The sequence below is a fragment of the Anastrepha ludens genome, chromosome 4 (assembly GCF_028408465.1).
Source record: "Anastrepha ludens isolate Willacy chromosome 4, idAnaLude1.1, whole genome shotgun sequence".
In the NCBI taxonomy this organism is placed as follows: domain Eukaryota; kingdom Metazoa; phylum Arthropoda; class Insecta; order Diptera; family Tephritidae; genus Anastrepha; species Anastrepha ludens.
The window spans coordinates 39,040,956-39,060,460 of NC_071500.1; the positions used below are offsets into that span (position 1 = coordinate 39,040,956).

The following is a 19,505-nucleotide window of genomic DNA, read 5'->3' on the forward strand; positions in this document are numbered from 1 at the left end:
CAGAAGGATCTCGCGACCTTGCACGTCTGCGCACTAGCCCAGTGCTCGCTGAGTTGACTCGAGGCCCATCTTTCCAGAGACCAGAGATTCTTAAGGGAACCCCAATCCCCTCATTTCGTGACGAAACCGTCTCCAAAGTTCCCTGCCTAGCCAGCTCATCAGCCCAGCAGTTTCCCTCTATGCCGCTGGGATCGGGAACCCAAATGAACCTGATGTCGAAGTATTTGGATGCAATCGAGAGGGAAGCCAGACATTCCCCGACTAATCTCGAACGCATAAACAATGAGCCCAAGGCCCTAATTGCCGCTTGGCTATCGGAGTAAATATTTACTTCCTTAACGGTAATTACCGAGGTAAACAACCAATCCACTGTTTCCCTAATTGTGGATACCTCCGCTTGGAAAACACTACTTGAATACTGTTATCTAAACTCACTTTTTTTTTAAATTGCTTTAAATATTATTTGCTCCTCCATAGAGAGCGACTAGTAGGGAATTGTTCAGTGCTGCAGTTCAGCTCTATAAAGGGTCAAGGTTACTAGCAAGTTGAAAATACCGATAAGAAAATGTTTTTATATTGCAACTATGAGTATTAAATTATTACTACTACTAGCTGAAATTAATAGGATTGAGACTTATGCACCATTTTTCATAATCACATTTTTGCATTTTTATTAATAAAAATACTAGCTTTAAAAAAAACTATTGCGTGTTTATTAATTGCGCCCGGTCGGTTCGATCGCTCAGAATTCGATAAAAACTTCTTCTTCAAATATCTCGATGATAAAAAGGTAAGCCTTGCGGCACATCGCCAGATCATACAATAATTTTCATTTATTGTTATGCCTTTATTTTTAATTTTTAGCTGAAAATAATATATCCTTGGAAATGTTGTAGGCAATTTTTTTCGCAGATTTGGAAGATTTAAAGTATTGCCTTCATTCACTAAAGGTACTAAAACTAGGATAAGGTTTTAAGTAAACCCTCTTTTGATCACTAAAAGACTGCTTCGCATTTTCCCAAAGAAGGCAGCAGTTCTGAATACTTGGTAACAATTTTTTTCACTAGTCTCAGATTTTCTTGCAGGGAAAGTGTTGGTGTGCTCGTTTCTTTGTTTACTAAATTTCTTTATCTCACTCTTACAATTCTGAATCCCGCCTAGAGGCCAGAATGCGTCGTTTAAATTTTATATAAAGTCGTGACTAATAATCGCATACACAAATTTGCATGTAAACATAGTATGACGTCACTAATAATTATTTGTAGCACCGATTACCCCCCGCACACCGATTAAACCGTTTCACTTCACTTGGAATAATTTCCTTGCTTCCAATTGCATTGACAACACTTTTTATATTTGTATACACTGTTGATTTTAAAGGCATTTTACGACAGCAGAATTTCCGCAAAAAAATATTATTTCACGCAATTTCTTATTGCCATATTTATTTATTTAGTAAAAGAAAAAAACTAAAAGTCATTTTCGCGGAATGCGATATCAGACGCATTTGTAATCGTTGTCGTCGTCGTCGTCACAATGCGCCGTAACGAAACCGCTTCAACAGCGCTCAGCAAAATCTCAACTAAATGCGATTGTTAAATTTTCGCAAAACTTTACTCAAAGGGTGACAAGTCAAACAACCAGCTGGAGAACGCTACATACATACACACATGCCGATGGGCAAATAAGCAAGCAGTCATTTAGCCAGCCGTCCAATTGACCAGCAAACAAACCGATCATCCAGCGAAGTGGTCAGAATGTCGATTGGCGTATTCGGTTCTCCGTGCCATACGTGATATCACCTCATACATAGTACATATCGATATCTTTAGGTATGTAAGTATATATGAATATATAGTAAGTGAGCTAAGTGGCTTAGCGATGAGTTTTTGTTGATTTTAGATGGGAAGTGTAAGTGTTTACATACATATATCATATAAGTATTACGAGTATAGATAGGCAGATATATGTATTTACAAGTATCTTTATACCCACCCGTACTAGGGTATTGTAATTTTGTTCAAACCGTGCACGCAATAACTCAAGCAAAACCAGTAAGAAAATGCTAAATTCGGTACGGACCGAAGTTTATACATATACCAGCGCAATTCATATACCCGAAATAAATAAACACAATTGAAATGCGATAAAAATCACGCCCACTTTTATATATATATACTGGGTTTTCCAATAAGAGGTGTTATTTTGATATTCAAAGAAAAATGCTATTTTTTTAATATAAATGATCGGATGTTTATTTCATTAGAAAGAGGAAAGTATGCCGTTAATAGTGGTAAATAACATCAGGCATATGACCACCACGACCACGCTCAAAGGACAATATCCTTTTCATCAAGTTTTCCATAACTGAATTGCAAAGTGGCTGCCCTATGTCCTCGATAGCCTCATGAATTCAATCTTTGAGGTTTTGAATCGACCCTGGGCTGTCGGCGTCGACCTTTTCTTTCACGTGGCCCCAAAGAAAAAAGTCACAAGGTGTTAAATCACAAGATCTCGGTGGCCAACTGTGATCACCTCTTCGAGAGATAACTCTGTGCGAAAACTTTGCCCGTAAAAGATCAATGGTCTCGTTGCTTGTGTGGCACGCAGCGCTGTCTTGTTGAAAATAAACGTTATCCAGATCAATACCATCCAATTCCGGCCATAAAAAAACGTTAATCATCTCTCGATAGCGATAGATAACACCTATTATTGGAAAACCCTTATAATTGGCGCATACACCCTTTCTGGGTGTTTGGCCGAGCTCCTCCTCCTATTTGGGGTGTGCGTCTTGATGTTGTTCCACAAATGCAGGAACCTACAGTTTTAAGCCGAATCCAAAGATATAGTCGGAAGTTTGCCATTGCCTGCCGAGGGGCGACTACTATTAGAAACAACTTTTTCTTTATTTTGGTGTTTCACCGAGAATCGAGCCTAAGTTCTCTCTGAATGGTAGTCACACACCAACACATTCGGCTACGCCGGTCACTTTTTTATATATTACAATTAAATTTCCGCCGTAGCCGAATGGGTTGGTGCGTGATTACCATTCGAAATTCACAGAGAGATCGTTGGTTCGAATCTCGGTGAAAGCAAAATTAATAAAAACATTTTTCTAATAGCGGTCGCCCCTCGGCAGGCAATGGCAAACCTCCGAGTGTATTTCTGCCATGAAAAAGCTCCTCATAAAAATATCGGCCGTTCGGAGTCGGCTTGAAACTGTAGGTCCCTCCATTTGTGGAACAACATCAACACGCACACCACAAATAGGAGGAGGAGCTCGGCCAAGCACCTAACAGAAGTGTACGCGCCAATTATTTATTTTTATTTAATTAAATTTCCGACCGCCCGTTTGATGTTGCAAGCTATATATGTATAAGTGAGTTTGTTTGATTCCAAAAATTAACAGGCAGCCCAAATTAAATTTTACTAAAATGTGCGCGGAATTTAGCCTTCCTTACTTGTTGTACGTAGAAACGTTTTTATATCAGCGGGCGTGAATCGCAATGATTGTTTCTTAGTACGTCGACTTTTATGATTTGTGTTTGCTCAACACGTACGATTATTTGTTTTGCCTTACTTTAAGTAACAAATGGTTTTTATTGTATATAACAGTGGAAATTATACCAAAGTTCATATATAGTGTAAGGGACGGCTCATATAAATATGTACATACATAAATCGTTATCAGTAAATCAATTTTGATCTACTAAATACAAGTGGCAATTACGCATCATTGAACATCAGCAAGAACTAATTAGAATAGTCTATTATAGATACAAGCCTTAATTAATTGAACGTTTTTGAAAGCTATGGTTTGGTTTCCATCCTGTTGCGTACGATAGATTTGATGCCAAGAATTTCGGGCATTGCTGTAAATTTTTCTTAAAATTGGTTTATTTGTAGGCCTGAGAGCAATAGAAGTGAAGAATTTTGAAAGAAATATCATAATTTTGAGAGTTATGTAATGAGTGAAATTTTTATGTAGGATTTTTTAAAATTAAATATTTCCGTTTCTTTCTATCAAATCATTTTAACTTTTAAGGATATAAAACAAAAAATACGAAAAGAAAAAATATTATTGTATATTTTTTTGTCATGTCTAAAAACACACCACTCAAATTGTTTTCTTATACAGTGGCTCAATAAAAAACTCGGACTCGCAGCTTCAAATTTAAAATTTTTGCAAGAAATGCAAGTTAAATATTTTTAATTTAATATTTTTCTATTGGGTATTCAAATAGGATTTTAAGTATAGTAATAATAATTTACAAATCCATTACCTTCTTCGTATAAAAATTTATCATGCAGCATTCGCAAAATTGGTGTCAAAAAAGTAGTCGAACATCTGGCATTACTGCGATTGCTTAGCACTTTAAAACGGAGAATCCCACAATTAATTTGCACTCGGTAGAACAGTGAAAAGAAAGAACCAAACGTAATAAATAAAATAAAATTTCAGTCGTGTTTCCTTGAATAAAAGTCCAAATTATAAATATGGGTAGACAGCGGGGAAAATCTCAATTGAAGTCAGAAATTTAATTATTAGCAATCATGAAAAGGATAAAACCGTTCGGAAAATCGCAGAAATAGTGAATAGACCCTGTTCGACTGTATACGACGTGATAAAACGTTTCTAAGAAACAAAATCTGTGGAAAATAAAAAGAAATCGGGACGCCAAAATTGTTTTCGGTGATACAACTTTTCTAAGAAAGAAAATCCGTGGAAAATTAGAAGAAATCGGGACGCCAAAACTGTTTTCGGATGCAGATGAACTGTGGATAGTGTAACAAATTAAGAAAACCCTAAATTTAAGCGCTTCTAAGCTCGCAACAGAAGTCGCCTAACACCTTAAGGCACCTTTCGAATCTAGAGACGTGAATATTGAAGGCTTTGAAAATTGAAGAAAAACAATCGGTATCAATTGAAAATCATTTTTATAGATCAATTCTTTATTTACAAAAAAAAAAAAAATATTTTTTCAATGACAGTAATAAAAAAACAAAGCTTCCCCTAACGTAACACACGCCTCTGGCGTAACTGATTGGGCTGCTCAGGTACGTCTGAAAAAAAAATCGGTCGATTATTTATCAGGAGATATGTCGCTATGGTGGGTAGCAGATTTACAAAAAAAAAATTGTCTAGATATTTTATCTGTTTGTTGGAAAAACAAAAAAAAAAGTATTTTTTTTCACGTACTCGCTCTTAAAAAATAGAAAAATTGATTATAAAATTATAATTCTGCTACCCGCGGGAGTCACAAGCCAAGTCTACTCAATAACATATTAAAATTTCAAATCAATCGCTTTAGTACTTTTTGAGGAATTACCAACGCCAACTCGGAAAAAATAGTTTCGAGAAAACCATGATTAACGCGTTTATATCTGGGCGTCGTACTCCAAACCGTTCTCATTTTAAAGGACTGTAACGACTAAACTAGAACAAATTTCAATATAAAAATTTAGAAGTGTATTTTTGAAAGTATAAACTATCATAACATGAAAAAAAGATATTTTCGAAATTCTAAACCAGAATACCTTAATATTAATATAACTACAACCCTGAAAGTATAGGTACAGTGTGTTGCGAAAGAATATTTATAATGGAAGAGTTGCATGAAAAAAACCTTTCATCAACGAGATTAACCGACACAAGAGAATAAAATTTGTAAAGCGTTATCGGGATAAGGATTTCGAGTTTTGGAAGCACGTTTTATTTGCAGATGAAAGCAAGTTTAACATACTTCGGTCAGCTGGACAATCATATGTAATGAAAAGTTGCTGGAAAAAAATTTACGTCCAACAGTTAAACATGGGGGTGGGTCGGTAATGGTATAGGGTTGTACGTCCATTGCTGGTACTGGAAATTTGTGCTTCATTAACGGCAATATGGACAACAAACAATATCAAACAATTATGAAAGAAAATTTGGCCCTAAGTGCTGACAAGTTGGGAATTAAGGACAATTTTCAGTACTATCATGACCACGATCCCAAGCATAAGGCACTTGAACATCTGTGAGCTCATTTGGAAATCAAACTGAAAACGCATGTTATTAGAAACAAGAAAGACCTAGAAGCTGCTATTGAATAAGAGTGGGGGAAAATAGATCCTTTAACATGCAAGAAGCTGGCCGAATCCGTGCCAATAAGACTGAATACTGTGAGAAAAAATAAAGGCTTGCCAACTATATATTAATTACCATATATTGTTTTTTCTTAAATATTATTTGCCTTACTATCTTTATATAAATGTCCGAGTTCTTTTTTGTCATATAGTTTTTTTTTAATTTTTTATGTTTGTATTTTCCATCTACGAATGAGCTGAAATTTATTTATGTTTGAAAAATACGCTTCAAGAACGAAAATAAATGTGACACAGAAGTGTATTAGATTTGCATTTTAATATATATTTTTTTTATTTACAACCATATCACTTAGGTGTCCGAGTTCTTTATTGAGCCACTGTACTCTTATTAATGACTGATGCCCAGTAATCACTGAATGTTTCATAGTGTGGTTTCCATACATTTTTGATGCATATTCAAATACGTATAGTGAACCAGGAAAAAAGTATAAGAAAATAAAAACGAATCGAATTGTAGCACACGTGTATGTAACACATGGGCTGAAAAGTCCCGGGCTTAACACATAGATGGCACTAGTTCTAATGCATTCACCTCTTTTCTAGTTAGTACTAACCTTAAAAAAACAGCTGTTTTTCATGATATTCTATTCATTAGCTCGTGAGCTATAGTGCTAAGAGTGATTTTACTTTTTTATTTTCAAAACAATGGATCAAAAAGAAGTTCGTGTTTTAATTTTACACTGCTTCTTGATGGGGAGAAATATCATTCAAGCTAAGCAATGGCTTCAAAAGTGTTATGGGGACTCCGCTTCATCAGAAACAACAACAAAATTTGGTTTGCTGACTTCAAACGTGGTCGTTGAGACATCGATGATGCAAAACGCAGTGGGCGTCCAAATGAGGTGGTAACACCAGAAAATATAAAAAAATCCAAAAACCATTTGAACGATCGAAAAGTGAAGTTGCGTGAGTTAGCTGACATCATAAAGATTTCAAAAGAACTCAATAGCTTTATAGGTATTGCATGAGCATTTGACTATGAGAAAGCTCTTTTCGAAGTAGGTGCTGCGTTTACTTTCTATTTTGTTTCGTCAAGGCAACACACCGTGTCACAAGTCAATCAAAACAATGGAAAAACTACATGAATTCAACTTTGAATTGCTCCCACATCCAGATTTGGTTCCCAGCGACTACTAGCTGCTCGCAGTAAAACAAATGCTCGCCAGTAAGAAATTTCTCTCAAATGAAGAGGTTATCGCTGAAACGGAGGCCTATTTTGAGGTAAAAGTTAAATCGCTCTACAAAAGTGGTATTGAAATGTAAGAGCGGCGCTGGAATGCTTTCGTTGTTCTTGATAGAAATTACGTTGATGAATAAAGCTAATTTTGAACAAAACAAAAAAAACACGTTTTCTTTGTTAGGCCCGGGTCTTCTCAGCCCGTGTGTTATATAACAAATTTGCGTGGATTCAATAATATTTTTTAATTTTATCCGTCATATTTTCACTTTCAAATTGTGATACTTTGCGATTCAAAGTAGTCATATTACTCTAAATTTGAGCCATGTGTTGTGAGGGATGCCCACTTTGGCTGCTTGTTCTCCGACACAACAAAAGCCAGTTATGATTGCCGTGTGTCTCCAAGCGTCCCGTCGTTTCATGTTTAAGAGTCTCCCTAGGACATGATCTGATTGATCCGACTGTTATTGCATAGGCTGATCTTTATATTCTGCCAAGTAATTTGATGTTGTAATCTCTCCCTAGAGCTGTACACCAAACTACCGATCCACACCATAAAATTGATCGGATAACCGGCTTATACAACCACAATGTAGACTAGGGTTGAAGATGCCATCTTCTTTCTAGCATACCTTTACAGGCATTTAAAGCGATTTCTGCTTTCTTTACCCGTTATTCAATGTTTAATTTCCAGAGTCTGGGAGTCCCAAAGTACTTTGCACTGGTTGAAAGTGAAAGAGTTTGTATTTGGTAGGGAAAAAATTAGTACCTTATATCTGGTGGTAAATAGTATAACTTCTGATTTACGTGCGTTTAAACTTAGGCCGCAGCCTGTGTCTCTTTGAATGTTCCCACTGATCGTAATGGGACACAGTCCTGATGCCATTAGCACCACATCATAAACGCCCGCAATCACTTTTATCACATCTCCATTAAGTTTTATTACGATTTTGGTAATCACGCATAATCAAAGAAGTAGAGATAATCTTTGGTATGAAGACGACTCTAACAAGTTTCCAGTTATTTGGAATATATCCTAGGTTTAGACATGATTTGAAACTTTCTTTTAGCAGGATACTCTCAAGAGTTTCCTGTAACATCTTAGGACAGATTCCGTCAGGACCTGGAGTTTGAAAAGGTAAAAATGATTTGATTGCCCATGCAAAACAAAGATGAGTTTAAAAGAAGTTATAGAGATTCTTCCGTCGTAGAAGTCCAAGTGCCATCTGGCCTCTTGACCCAAGAAGCCATTGAATGAATTTTATAGTTTCTTCTTCTTAATTAGTGCGATAACCGTTTACGCGATTTTGGCCGACTTTAACAAAGCGCGCCTGTCATTTCTCTCTCGTGCTAACCGGCGCCAGTTGGACACTCCAAGTGAATCCAAGTCCTTTTTCCCCTGATCTTTCCAGCGCAGGGGAGGCCTTCCTCTTCCTCTGCTACCACCAGGTGGTACTGCATCGAATACTTTCGAAGTCGGAGCGTTTGTATCCATTCGGACGACATGACCCAGCCAACGCAGCCGCTGGTTCTTTATTCGCTGGACTATGTCTATGTCCTCCTAAAGCTCATAAAGCTGATCGGTCCATCGCCTGCAATGTTTGCCGTTGCCAACGTACAAAGGTTCAAAAATCTTGCGCAGAATCTTTCTCTCAAACACTCCAAGCGTCGCTTCATCGGATGTTGTCATCGTCCACGCTTCTGCGCCATACGTTAAGAGCGATATGATGAGATCCTTGTAGAGTGTTAGTTCTGTTCGTCGAGAGAGGACTATACTACTCAATTGCCTACTTAGTCCAAAGTAGCATTTGTTGGCAAGAGAGACTCTACGTTGGATTTCTAGGCTGACATTGTTACGGGTGTTAATGCCGGTTCCTAAATATACGAAGTCTTTTACATTTGTAGTTAAAAAAAATAGATTCAAAAATAGCTCAAGAATAAAACTCTTTTTGAATCTTTACTTTGAAACGCTCTAAGAACATTTATTAAATTTTGCAATAATATTTGAAAGCACACATTTAATGAAAAAGTAAATTTAGTCGCATGCAAACAATTAATATTTTCTTAAGAGAGTTGAAAGCGTCATTAATGGGCTTATAAATTAAACTCAAATACCGCATATCACGTTGCATGTACGAGTAAATGGATGATTCTGAGAATTTCACAAGTGATAAATGCACAAATCTAAATTGCAGCGCAGTCGTGACTCCCTTCAATGGTTGTGTACGTACATTTTTATACACATCCGAGCAGTCTTAAATATGTATAAATCGTGATAAGCTTTAAATAAGTATTTGCAAGGGTCAGAAATTAATAGCTTAGCGAAAATTAGTATCTTAAACTCATTAAATATGTACATACCTTAACTAATTTCACTATCAATTAACTGCATATAAAGTTATAAAGAAAGTTATAGTTATAAAACAAATGAAATCGTCATGCGAAACTGTTAGAGTATTCAAATTATATTTTATACATATATGTACACTCAGCACTCTTTGCTTTTCTTTTTTTACGGTCTTGTTTTACACGCAATTCTAAAAACATCTTACAACATGACAATGAGTAATTTGTTTTAGAGATTTAGGAAAGTTAAATGCTACTGTAAGGCCATTGGTCTTCAAGATCATTTAGGATAATTTTTCATTTACTATGATAATTTAGATAAGTAAATAAATATATTTCTTATTATTACATTATAAAAGGTTAGTTGGTGTATTTCGTTTCTCTTTTTATTGCATTTTTTATCATCAGCAAGATCCCTCATCGTCAGATTTGTGTGCCAGAAGTCTGCGCATGTGACTTCTGCTCGCAGCTTGTATTGCTCAACTGTGTCGATGTTTAAGTCGCGGTGAAAGTCAGGTTTTGGTATATACCAAGGTGTATTTGTTATCGTCCCAAGTATCTTCGACTGGACACGTTACAGTATGTTCAAATTGGATTTAAGAGCTGTGCCCCAAACTTCTATGACATACTTCCGAATTGGTGTAATTATAGTTTTGCAGATTAAGGTTTTGTTTTGCAGTGAGAACTTTGACTGAGGTCCTAGCAGCCTGTACACCATTACAGTTGCCGAGAGCGATTTTTAATTCCATTTCTTTTTTTTTTATTATATGGTCCTTCCAGTTTAGTTTAGAGTCAATTGTAATACCTAAGTATTTAGTTTTTATATCAGTATTCGCGTCAGAGTTTACAATTTGATGAGTCTATGGTTACATTGCTGTTCGTGTAATTCACTTGATTTGTTTTGTCGCCATTACTTTCTATATTTTATTTTTTGAACTAATCCAGTGTTTTGTTTAGGTCGTTTTGTAAATGTGTTTTGTGGTATATTCGGGTTTCCATGAGATGTCATTAGTACAGTGTCATCTGCAAACGTCGCAATCATGCTATTTTCTGAAGACGATTCCGGTATATCAGCGGCGCAGATGAGATACAGAGTGGGTCCTAATACATTGCCTTGAGTGAACATCTTCGTCTTCTTAATTGGTGCGATAACTGCTTGTGCGATTTTGGCCGAATTTAACAAAGCGCGTCAGTCGTTTCTTTTTCATGCTAAGCGGCGCCAGTTGGACGCACCAAGTGAAGCCAAGCTCTTCTCCACCTGATCTTTCCAACGCAGAGGAGGCCTTCTTCTTCCTCTGCTACCACCAACTGGTACCGCATCGAATACTTTCACAGCCGAAGCGTTTGTATCCATTTGGATGTCTGTCGGGCATATGTTTTACAATTGCTTTCGAGATGAGGTCGCATCCAGGGGATTTGTTATTTTTAATGTCGAAATTAATTATTTTATCTCTGTTTTTTTGATTATTTGCAAAAACTTTATTGCTTGTTGGATGAGGCAAATCTAAGTCGCTGTTATTTTCATTTTCAAATATATCTTTAAAATGTGGAGCAAGAATAGTCGCTTTTTCCGATGATAGCTCGAACATTGCCCGTTTGTGGTTCTTATTGGTGGGAGGTGTATTGTAGCTCCGACCATCTGTTATGTCGCTTCCACAATGAATAGTTTGTAGATTTTGTTGCGTCAATAATTTTAAGGGAATTATTTAGTTTTTTGTCATTTTCATGTGTCAATAGGAAATCTTGTAGTCTGCCATTTTTCATTTCTCAGTTTTCTCTTTTGTTTTAATTTTTTTTATGGCGTCAGAAATATCATATTTTGTATGTAGTTTGAAGTTGTTGGTGTAGAAGATCAGCTTAGTAACATAATAGCCGTGTCATTAATAAAAGTTATTGCTGTTTCAGTAACGTTGGTAGTTATTAATGACTTTTTCCTGTCCAGGCTTTGTTCCATTATTTCTATAAAAGCCTCCCAGTCTGTTCGATGGTTATGGGGTGTCCGACCAAGTGTTAATAGGACTATCAATAAGTTCGTGCGGTTTTTTTTCGAAATTTGAAACTTTATTGACGTAAAATGGTTACAAATTTAATATTCAAAATATTGTCCATCGCTTACTACTACTTTTTCCCATCTTTCTGGCAATTCACGGATTCCCTTTGTGAAAAATTCGGTCGGTTTTGCCGCAATCCACGAATCGATCCATTTTTTGACTTCATCGTAATTACGGAAGTGCTGGTCAGCCAGGCCATGTTGCATCGATCGGAAGAGATAGTAATCGGATGGCGCAAGGTCTGGACTATACGGCGGGTGGGGTAGGACATCCCATTTGAGCGTTTCTAAGTATGTTTTGACCACTTGTGCAACATGTGGCCGAGCATTGTCATGTTGCAAAATAACTTGGTCGTGTCTATCGGCGTATTGCGGCCGTTTTTCTCGCAGTGCTCGGCTCAAACGCATCAATTGTCGTCGGTAGACATCCCCCGTAATCGTTTCATTCGGTTTCAGTAGCTCATAATACACAACACCCAGCTGGTCCCACCAGATACACAGCATAACCTTCAGGCCATGAATATTCTGCGCCGACGTCGATGTTGAAGCATGGCCAGGGTATCCATACGTTGCCCGACGTTTTGGATTGTCGTAATGGACCCACTTTTCATCGCCAGTCACAATTCGATGCAAAAAACCCTTTCTTTTGTGCCGTTGAAGCAGTTGTTCGCATGCCATAAAACGGCGTTCAACGTCTCTTGGCTTCAATTCATACGGCACCCAATGGCCTACCTTTCGGATCATTCCCATGGCTTTTAAACGTTTGGAAATGGTTGATTGATCAACTCCCAAAGTTTTTGCAACCTCTTCTTGCGTTTGAGCCGGATCTTGATCGAGCAATTCCTCCAATTCGGTATCCATGAACTTTGGCGGCGCACCCTCGCGTTCTTCGTCTTCCAAGACAAAATCACCACTTTTAAAGCGTGCAAACCACTTCTGGCACGTTCGCTCAGATAGAGCATGCTCACCATAAACTTCCACCAAGATACGATGACTTTCGGCTGCTTTTTTCTTCATATTAAAATAATGAAGAAGAATTCCCCGCAAAAACACATTATTTGGCACGAAATTCGACATTTTCAAGTGTGGTAAAAATATTGTTGTTTACGCTTCAAATAAAAAACTTATACTGACGTTTGTGCCTTACGACAGTAGCTCTCCAATGAATGTTTGGAAATGTGGATCGATGGAATAATAATCAAGTTACGCCATCTGTTGTAAAACCGCACGAACTTATTGATAGTCCTATTAGTTGCAAGCATTTTTGAGTTGTCAGGGTGATTGGCGAATGGGCAGACGAAAGTTCAAGGCAGTATTTATTTGACAACATTTTTAAATTTATTGATTTTGTTAGGAAAAGGTCCAGTAAGTCGGGTACTTTAGTAACGCAAGTTGGCCAGTAAGTGGGTTCTCCTGTGCTTATAAATTCGCAGTTGGATTCTTTGATGGCGTCAAGTAGAGCTTTTCCCTTAGTATTGGTCAGTCTGGTATCCCATGTCATGTTCTTTGCATTGAAATCAACTCCGACTATAAATTTGTTTCCAAAACATATTGTTAACATATTTTTTTTTTACATATTAAGCTTTGTACATACTTAAGGCTTCCTTAAACATGTTTTTTTATGACAACATATAATGATCTTTGCTGTTTGTCTATTCGCTTGTCTTTCACCAAAGAATTTCATTTTAACATTCGGCGAGTGAGTTAGGTGAGGTCGTTATCGCATGTTTCTACAGGATTAAATACCTCTATAACTGCGTAACTCATTGCAGTAAATTGTATGCCCATTCATGCATTTAAATACATATGTACGTACATATAAAGGAAGGAAGGAAGGCGCAGAGTCCGCGACAGCAGCCTTGAAGGAAATCTTCTCTGCATGCCTGGCACTGGCCTATTATATACCACGCTCTTGGAGGATGGTGAGGGTCGCCTTCATCTCAAAGGTTGGAAGAGACGACTACACCAGCCCCAAAAGCTTTAGAGAACATCAGCATGACTTTTTTTCGTGCTGAAAAGTCTCGAACGACTGGTGGAATTGTGCATACGTCAGAAGTCGCTGAAGGTTCACCCTCTTTCTCCTGCGAGCCGGCACTGCAAAACCTTGTTGCTGGGGTAGAGCTGGCCAACGACATGAAGGACTACGCTATGATCATCTTTTAGACATAGAGGGGGCGTTTGGTAATGCTACTTTTGACAGTATGTGCAACTCTGCCAGTAGGCACAGCATAGACCGGGTGCTAGTGAATTGGATTCGTTCAATGCTGGCCCAAGGCATCGTCACGGTGCGAGCAGAAGAAGATCTACTGGTGTCATCCGGGGTTAATAGAGGTTGTCCCTAAAGTGGTGTGCTGTCTCCATTGCTCTGGTGCATGGTGATCGATCCTCTGCTCACCACCTTAAACGACTCTGAAGTAATGTACTTAATCAAAATCAATATTTTCATAAAGTCTAATTTCACTTTATTTGAATGATTTCAATTAATAAAGAAATACTAAGTAATAATTTTCACTTCAGAGGCATCGCAGAATGCAGAAAAACAAAGGGTTGAAGTGTATTGTCACCACCTCAAAACCATCCTTTTAATCGAGCATTCGAAGAATAATATACAATAACAGAAGATTGCGCCCTGAGACTTGCTCTGACGTCAAAAACGAAGCTATACCTACGCGTAGGAGGTAAAGAACAAGTTTGAAAATCACATACAAATACAAGAAGACTATTTATTTTTTATTTTATAATAAAAATATAATAGTAAATAAATATACCGTGAATATATTACTGAATAAGCACTTCGAAACAAATTTCATTTATTAGGATCAGTTGAGATATTTCACATTATAAAGCATTTTCCAATAAGAGGTGTTATTTTGATATTCAAAGAAAAATGTTATTTTTTAATATAAGTGATCGGATGTTTAATTCATTATAAAGACGAAGGTATGTCGTTAATAGTGGGAAATAACATTAGGCAAATGACCACCATGACCACGCTTACAGAACAATATCCTTTTCATGAAATTTTCCATAACCGAACTGCAAAGTGGCTGCCCCATGTCCTCGATATCCTCACGAATTCTATCTTTGAGGTCTTGAATCGACCGTGGGGTGTCGTCGTAGACCTTCTCTTTCACGTGGCCCCAAAGAAAAAAGTCACAAGGTGTTAAATCTCAAGATCTCGGTGGCCAATTGTGATCACCTCTTCGAGAGATAACACGGTCCGGAAACTTTTCCCATAAAAGATCAATGGTTTCGTTGCTTGTATGGCACGTAGCGTCGTCTTGTTGAAAATAAATTCCGACCATAAAAAAACGGTAATCATCTCTCGATAGCTGAACCCTATTCAAAATAACGTCTGTTATTGGAAAACCCTTTATTATATTGATTTATAAGTACTCATAGTAGTTCACACTATAAATACAGTGCAATCCAAAGAGTGGATGTGCGACATAATAAATACATGGATACACACATACATACATGCCCCCTTACTGGTTAACAAGCATACTCAGCTAACTCAAAGCTTAGAAATTCCGTGAATTTTATAAATTTTCCATATGTATGTATAAGCATTCCAAGATGAAAGCTTTCATATTTACCTCCGCCCGCTTGCATGGAGCGCGCTTCCACCGTAGCATCCATATATTGGTATATCGTTACGGGACCCTGATATTGGGTCATAGGACCTATAACGACATCCGACGAATTCGATAGGTTTATCACGCTCGATGGCTGTATGGCAGGATTTGTGAAGATATTTTGTGGCAACGCAGCAGGCGAACTATTAACTGGATGACCAGAACTGTGACCTTGCAGACTCCAGAGTGCATTGTTTGCCGCGGAGGTAAGAGGGTTGGGATTGCTCGTTGAGCGCATGCTTGCACGGTCCTCCTCCATATTTTTGTTTTATTTTTTTATTTTTTTGGAAGGATACAAGTGTAGCGTTTACTTTTTACTATTATTATTTTAAATATACTTTATATACACTAGTTAGTACAGTTATTATTTTTTAATTAGTAAATAAAATGTAATTCCCATAAATATTACATTTTTGTGTTAATTTTAACAAGTGGACAACCATCACAACACGCCACAAAGAGCTGTGTACGAGTAATTTCAAACCGGTCAGTCACACGCGCGCGCTTTGTTTTGATTTCATGTCTAGCTCAACCGCTTTCAAAATTCTGACTGTGGTTCACACTGAGCTTACAATGCGTTATTGCTGAGATATTTCATTGCCTTTCAGCTCGCCATGGGGAGAATTTATCCAATACAAGTTTATAACAGATAGTTGGCCTCTGGAGACGATACAGCATGCTTGACTGAGCTTTGTGTGTGTTAGTGCAGTCGGGTGTCGTCGTGTCACACATACTTGTTGTCGGCTTTTGAATGATGAAAATCAAAAATTTTAGATATTAGCGTCAATCAGCCGACACGCACACATATAAAGTTCTTGTCAAACAATGCTTGACCGTCGCCAGAGGCCAAGTATCAGATCATGCGACCAGCAGAGATTTATTTATGTATGTAAATAAAGCGTTTTTCAGTAAGAGCGCTTCAACTTTTTTTTTGAATAAAACACAAACGGTTTGACTTTTTTAACTAATTTTTTTTTATTATCGAGTTTGAACATATACATACATTTAAGTATGAAATTCGATTTCTTTTGCATGACCCCCGCGTGCACGTTTTACGAAGTCCAATCGTTGAAAATCCAGCAATTTCGCGTTAAATATTGGCTCTGAGCTCACAAATCGTCGCCGGCTTGTTACTGTAGACCAATGACTTCACATAACCCCAAAGAAAATAGTCTAAAGGCGTCAAATCACACGAGCGCGGCGGCCATTCGACCGGTCCATTTCTGGAAATAATGCGCTCATCGAACTTACTCTTCAACAAATCAATTATAGCGTGTGCTGTGTGGCTTGTGGCCCCGTCCTGTTGAAACCACATGTCGTCTAAGTCCATACCATTCAATTGCGTCCAAAAATAATCGTTTATCATGTCGCGGTATCGATTTCCATTCACAGTAACGTGGCGATCGTTCTCGTCAACGAAAAAATATGGGCCAATTACGCCGCCGGCATGTAAACCGCACCAAACAGTGATTTTTTCGGGATGCAATGGTGCCTCATGAATCACGTGTGGATTGCTTTGTGCCCAGTAACGCATATTTTGCTTGTTGACAAAGCCATTGAGCCAAAAGTGAGCTTCATCACTGAAGATGATTTTTTGGAAAATAATGCTCTTAAAGTAGCAGCAACAGAACGATTATGTTCATAACAAATTTGCACGATTTGCAATCGTTGCTCAAGTGTGTAGCGTTCCATGATGAAATGTATACTAATGAAGTTTACAAATGACAAGCGAAAAATAAAAAATATTGCGTCGGAAAAAAGTTGAAGCGCACCTATTGAAAAACGCTGTACGTACTCCTATACATACATACATATGTGCGTGTAAAGTAAAATTGCGTATATCTGTATTGTTTGAGTGAATGGGGAGAAACCCTCTGTCTTGATCGATATGAAGTAGATATATTTACTTATATAATTACGTTTATATGTACTTGCTCTTCGAACAAAAAGCTTTCAAAACATATGCAGCGGAAACATGTAGCAGGAATAAACTTATACATATGTAAAAGGATTACCGGGAAAGCCGTTCGAGATATCTAAGGAAATTATTAGTTAAGTCATTTCTAATTAATTTAGTTACATGGCATAATGCCTAAAACTGAATAGTTTTCGAGATATTCGATTCTAAAATTATTAAAAAAATTAAAAAGTTTTTGGTTTTTTTGCTTGTACGTTTACTGTAGGCTTTTACGTTCGAATAGTATGTAGTCCTGGCATTTATATAATACTAATTCCAAAGAGATTCCTATTTATGAATTCCATCTGGAGAATCTGGAAAGGCTGCAAAATACGCTTCCACAGCTGTTAGGACCTCATCGTTTGGTGCAAAACGCTTTCCACTCGTAAATTTTTTTAGGTCTGAAAACGGATTGAAGTCGCTAGGGGCCAAATCTGGAGAATACGGTGGATACTCCAACATTTCCGAACTTTAATTCGTGGATTTTAGCCATTGTCAATATGCTCTTGTGACACGATGCATTGTCCTATTGAAAAAAAGATTTTTTTCCTTTGAAAATTGGGTCTTTTTTCACGATTTTTTGAAGTGAAACTTCTTAGGCGTCGATGGACGAGCGAGAATGGAGAGCGAAATTTCAAGGCCATGCAATACATGGAAAAAAAAATCGCGGAATAAAGTGCTTAAAAAAACATGAATTTTTGGGCGAAAAACTACTATTTTTGCTTCGAAAAAATTATTTTTTCGAAAAATTTTCGAAAACTTGAAACACATAGAAAGTAATATCATAAAAAAGATGTGCGCAAAATTTCAGGGAGATCAGTCAATAACTTTTCGAGTTATCGTGTACGCCAATTCGAAAAATATAGTTTTGAGAAAAACGCGTCTAAAGTTTGAATACGTAACTATACCTCTCCCAGCGCTCGAACGCAAAGAATAGAGTCGTCACGGTTGACGATCTATAATATAAGAAATACCTAAATTTACGTTCTAAAAATTTTCTGACATATTCTTAAAGTATATAACATTTTATGAAAAAAAACAAATTTTTTTTCGAAATTTTACAAGTATCTGTCCCTTAAGTTTCAATACCCTCAGCTGGTGTTTTTTTTTTTTTAATAAATTTTGTCTACTTGTATTCTCAGCAAATGTTATGTAGATATACATATATATATTTTCTCTCTGTCTCTCTCTCATTCTCTCTCGGGTCTCTCCCTCTTTCTTTGTCTGCCTTGAAAGTTTCACTTCTGCTATGTGTACCATGCTACACGTACTTTTTTTTACTTCCGCTGGTCTAAGAGGTTGCAATAATATTCAACGCTTATTATTTTACCAGTTTGCAAGTAATTCACAAGCAAAATTCCTTGCGCATTTGAAAACACTGATGCTAATACCTTCTGGCCGATGTTTGGACACGAACCCATTTCGGGCCGAAGAACCAGGTTCACACCATTCTTGTCTTGATAAGAATCAATTCTGAAAATTTACTTTATCCTTTCGAAACGCTCTAAATGTTGCTGAGAAAGCCGCATGCGTATGTGTTTTTGTTGCATTGTTAGCGAATGCGGCCCATTGGGCACACAGCTTTCTGAATCCCAATACTTCAGTTAACATATTGCTTACACTGCCCAATGAGCTCCCTAGGGCTCCTACCAAATCTCTTTCAGTCACTCGACGATTTTCCAATCCATATTTTGTATTTTTTCTACGATTTCTGGTGCTGTTCTTGTTTTTGGACTCCTTGACGTGGATCGGCCTTAAGGCTTGTAAAACCACGAGAAAATTCAGCAACCTATCTTTATAATGTACTAATTGATGGCAAAAAGTCCTTATACACTTTCAACATTCGTTCATAAATTTCCTTTGTTTTTAAATCTTCCAAAAATCCAAAAATAAAAATTCTATCACTGCACGATACTTGGTTTTTTCCAGTGTAGAAAATACTGTGACACGTCCATACTAAATGGCTTGTAAACAAAAAATTAGTTGACTTATTGAAATGAAACTTCACCTACGTTGATACGACGAGTGTACTAACATAACAGGCTTGAACAACCTAGTATAACGGATGCTCATACTTAATTAGAGTGTATTTACAAGCTTCCACAAAACGGGCGGCTTTGGTGTCTTTGGATATCTCTATTCCACATATTCCAAATCTTGTATTTCCTTCGGAACAGAGTAATTTCTTTC

At 37.2% G+C, this 19,505-nt stretch overlaps 1 protein-coding gene across 4 annotated transcripts in view; it reads right to left on the reverse strand.

The window, feature by feature from the left end:
* LOC128861743 (peptidoglycan-recognition protein LA) overlaps positions 1-15,913 on the reverse strand; it is a 36,580-nt gene extending 20,667 nt beyond the window's left edge. For 2 of the 4 annotated variants that reach the window (XM_054100119.1, XM_054100117.1), the window contains exon 1: positions 1,143-1,589. Coding sequence is in view for 1 of the 4 variants with exons in the window: in XM_054100114.1 (XP_053956089.1) it covers positions 15,320-15,617 (298 nt within the window). In the remaining 3 variants the exon portion in view is untranslated. Of the gene's footprint in view, positions 1-1,136; positions 1,590-15,319 lie in introns of those variants that run through there. The other 2 variants (XM_054100114.1, XM_054100118.1) reach the window with 2 other exon arrangements.
* Between the last annotated feature and the right edge of the window lie 3,592 nt (positions 15,914-19,505).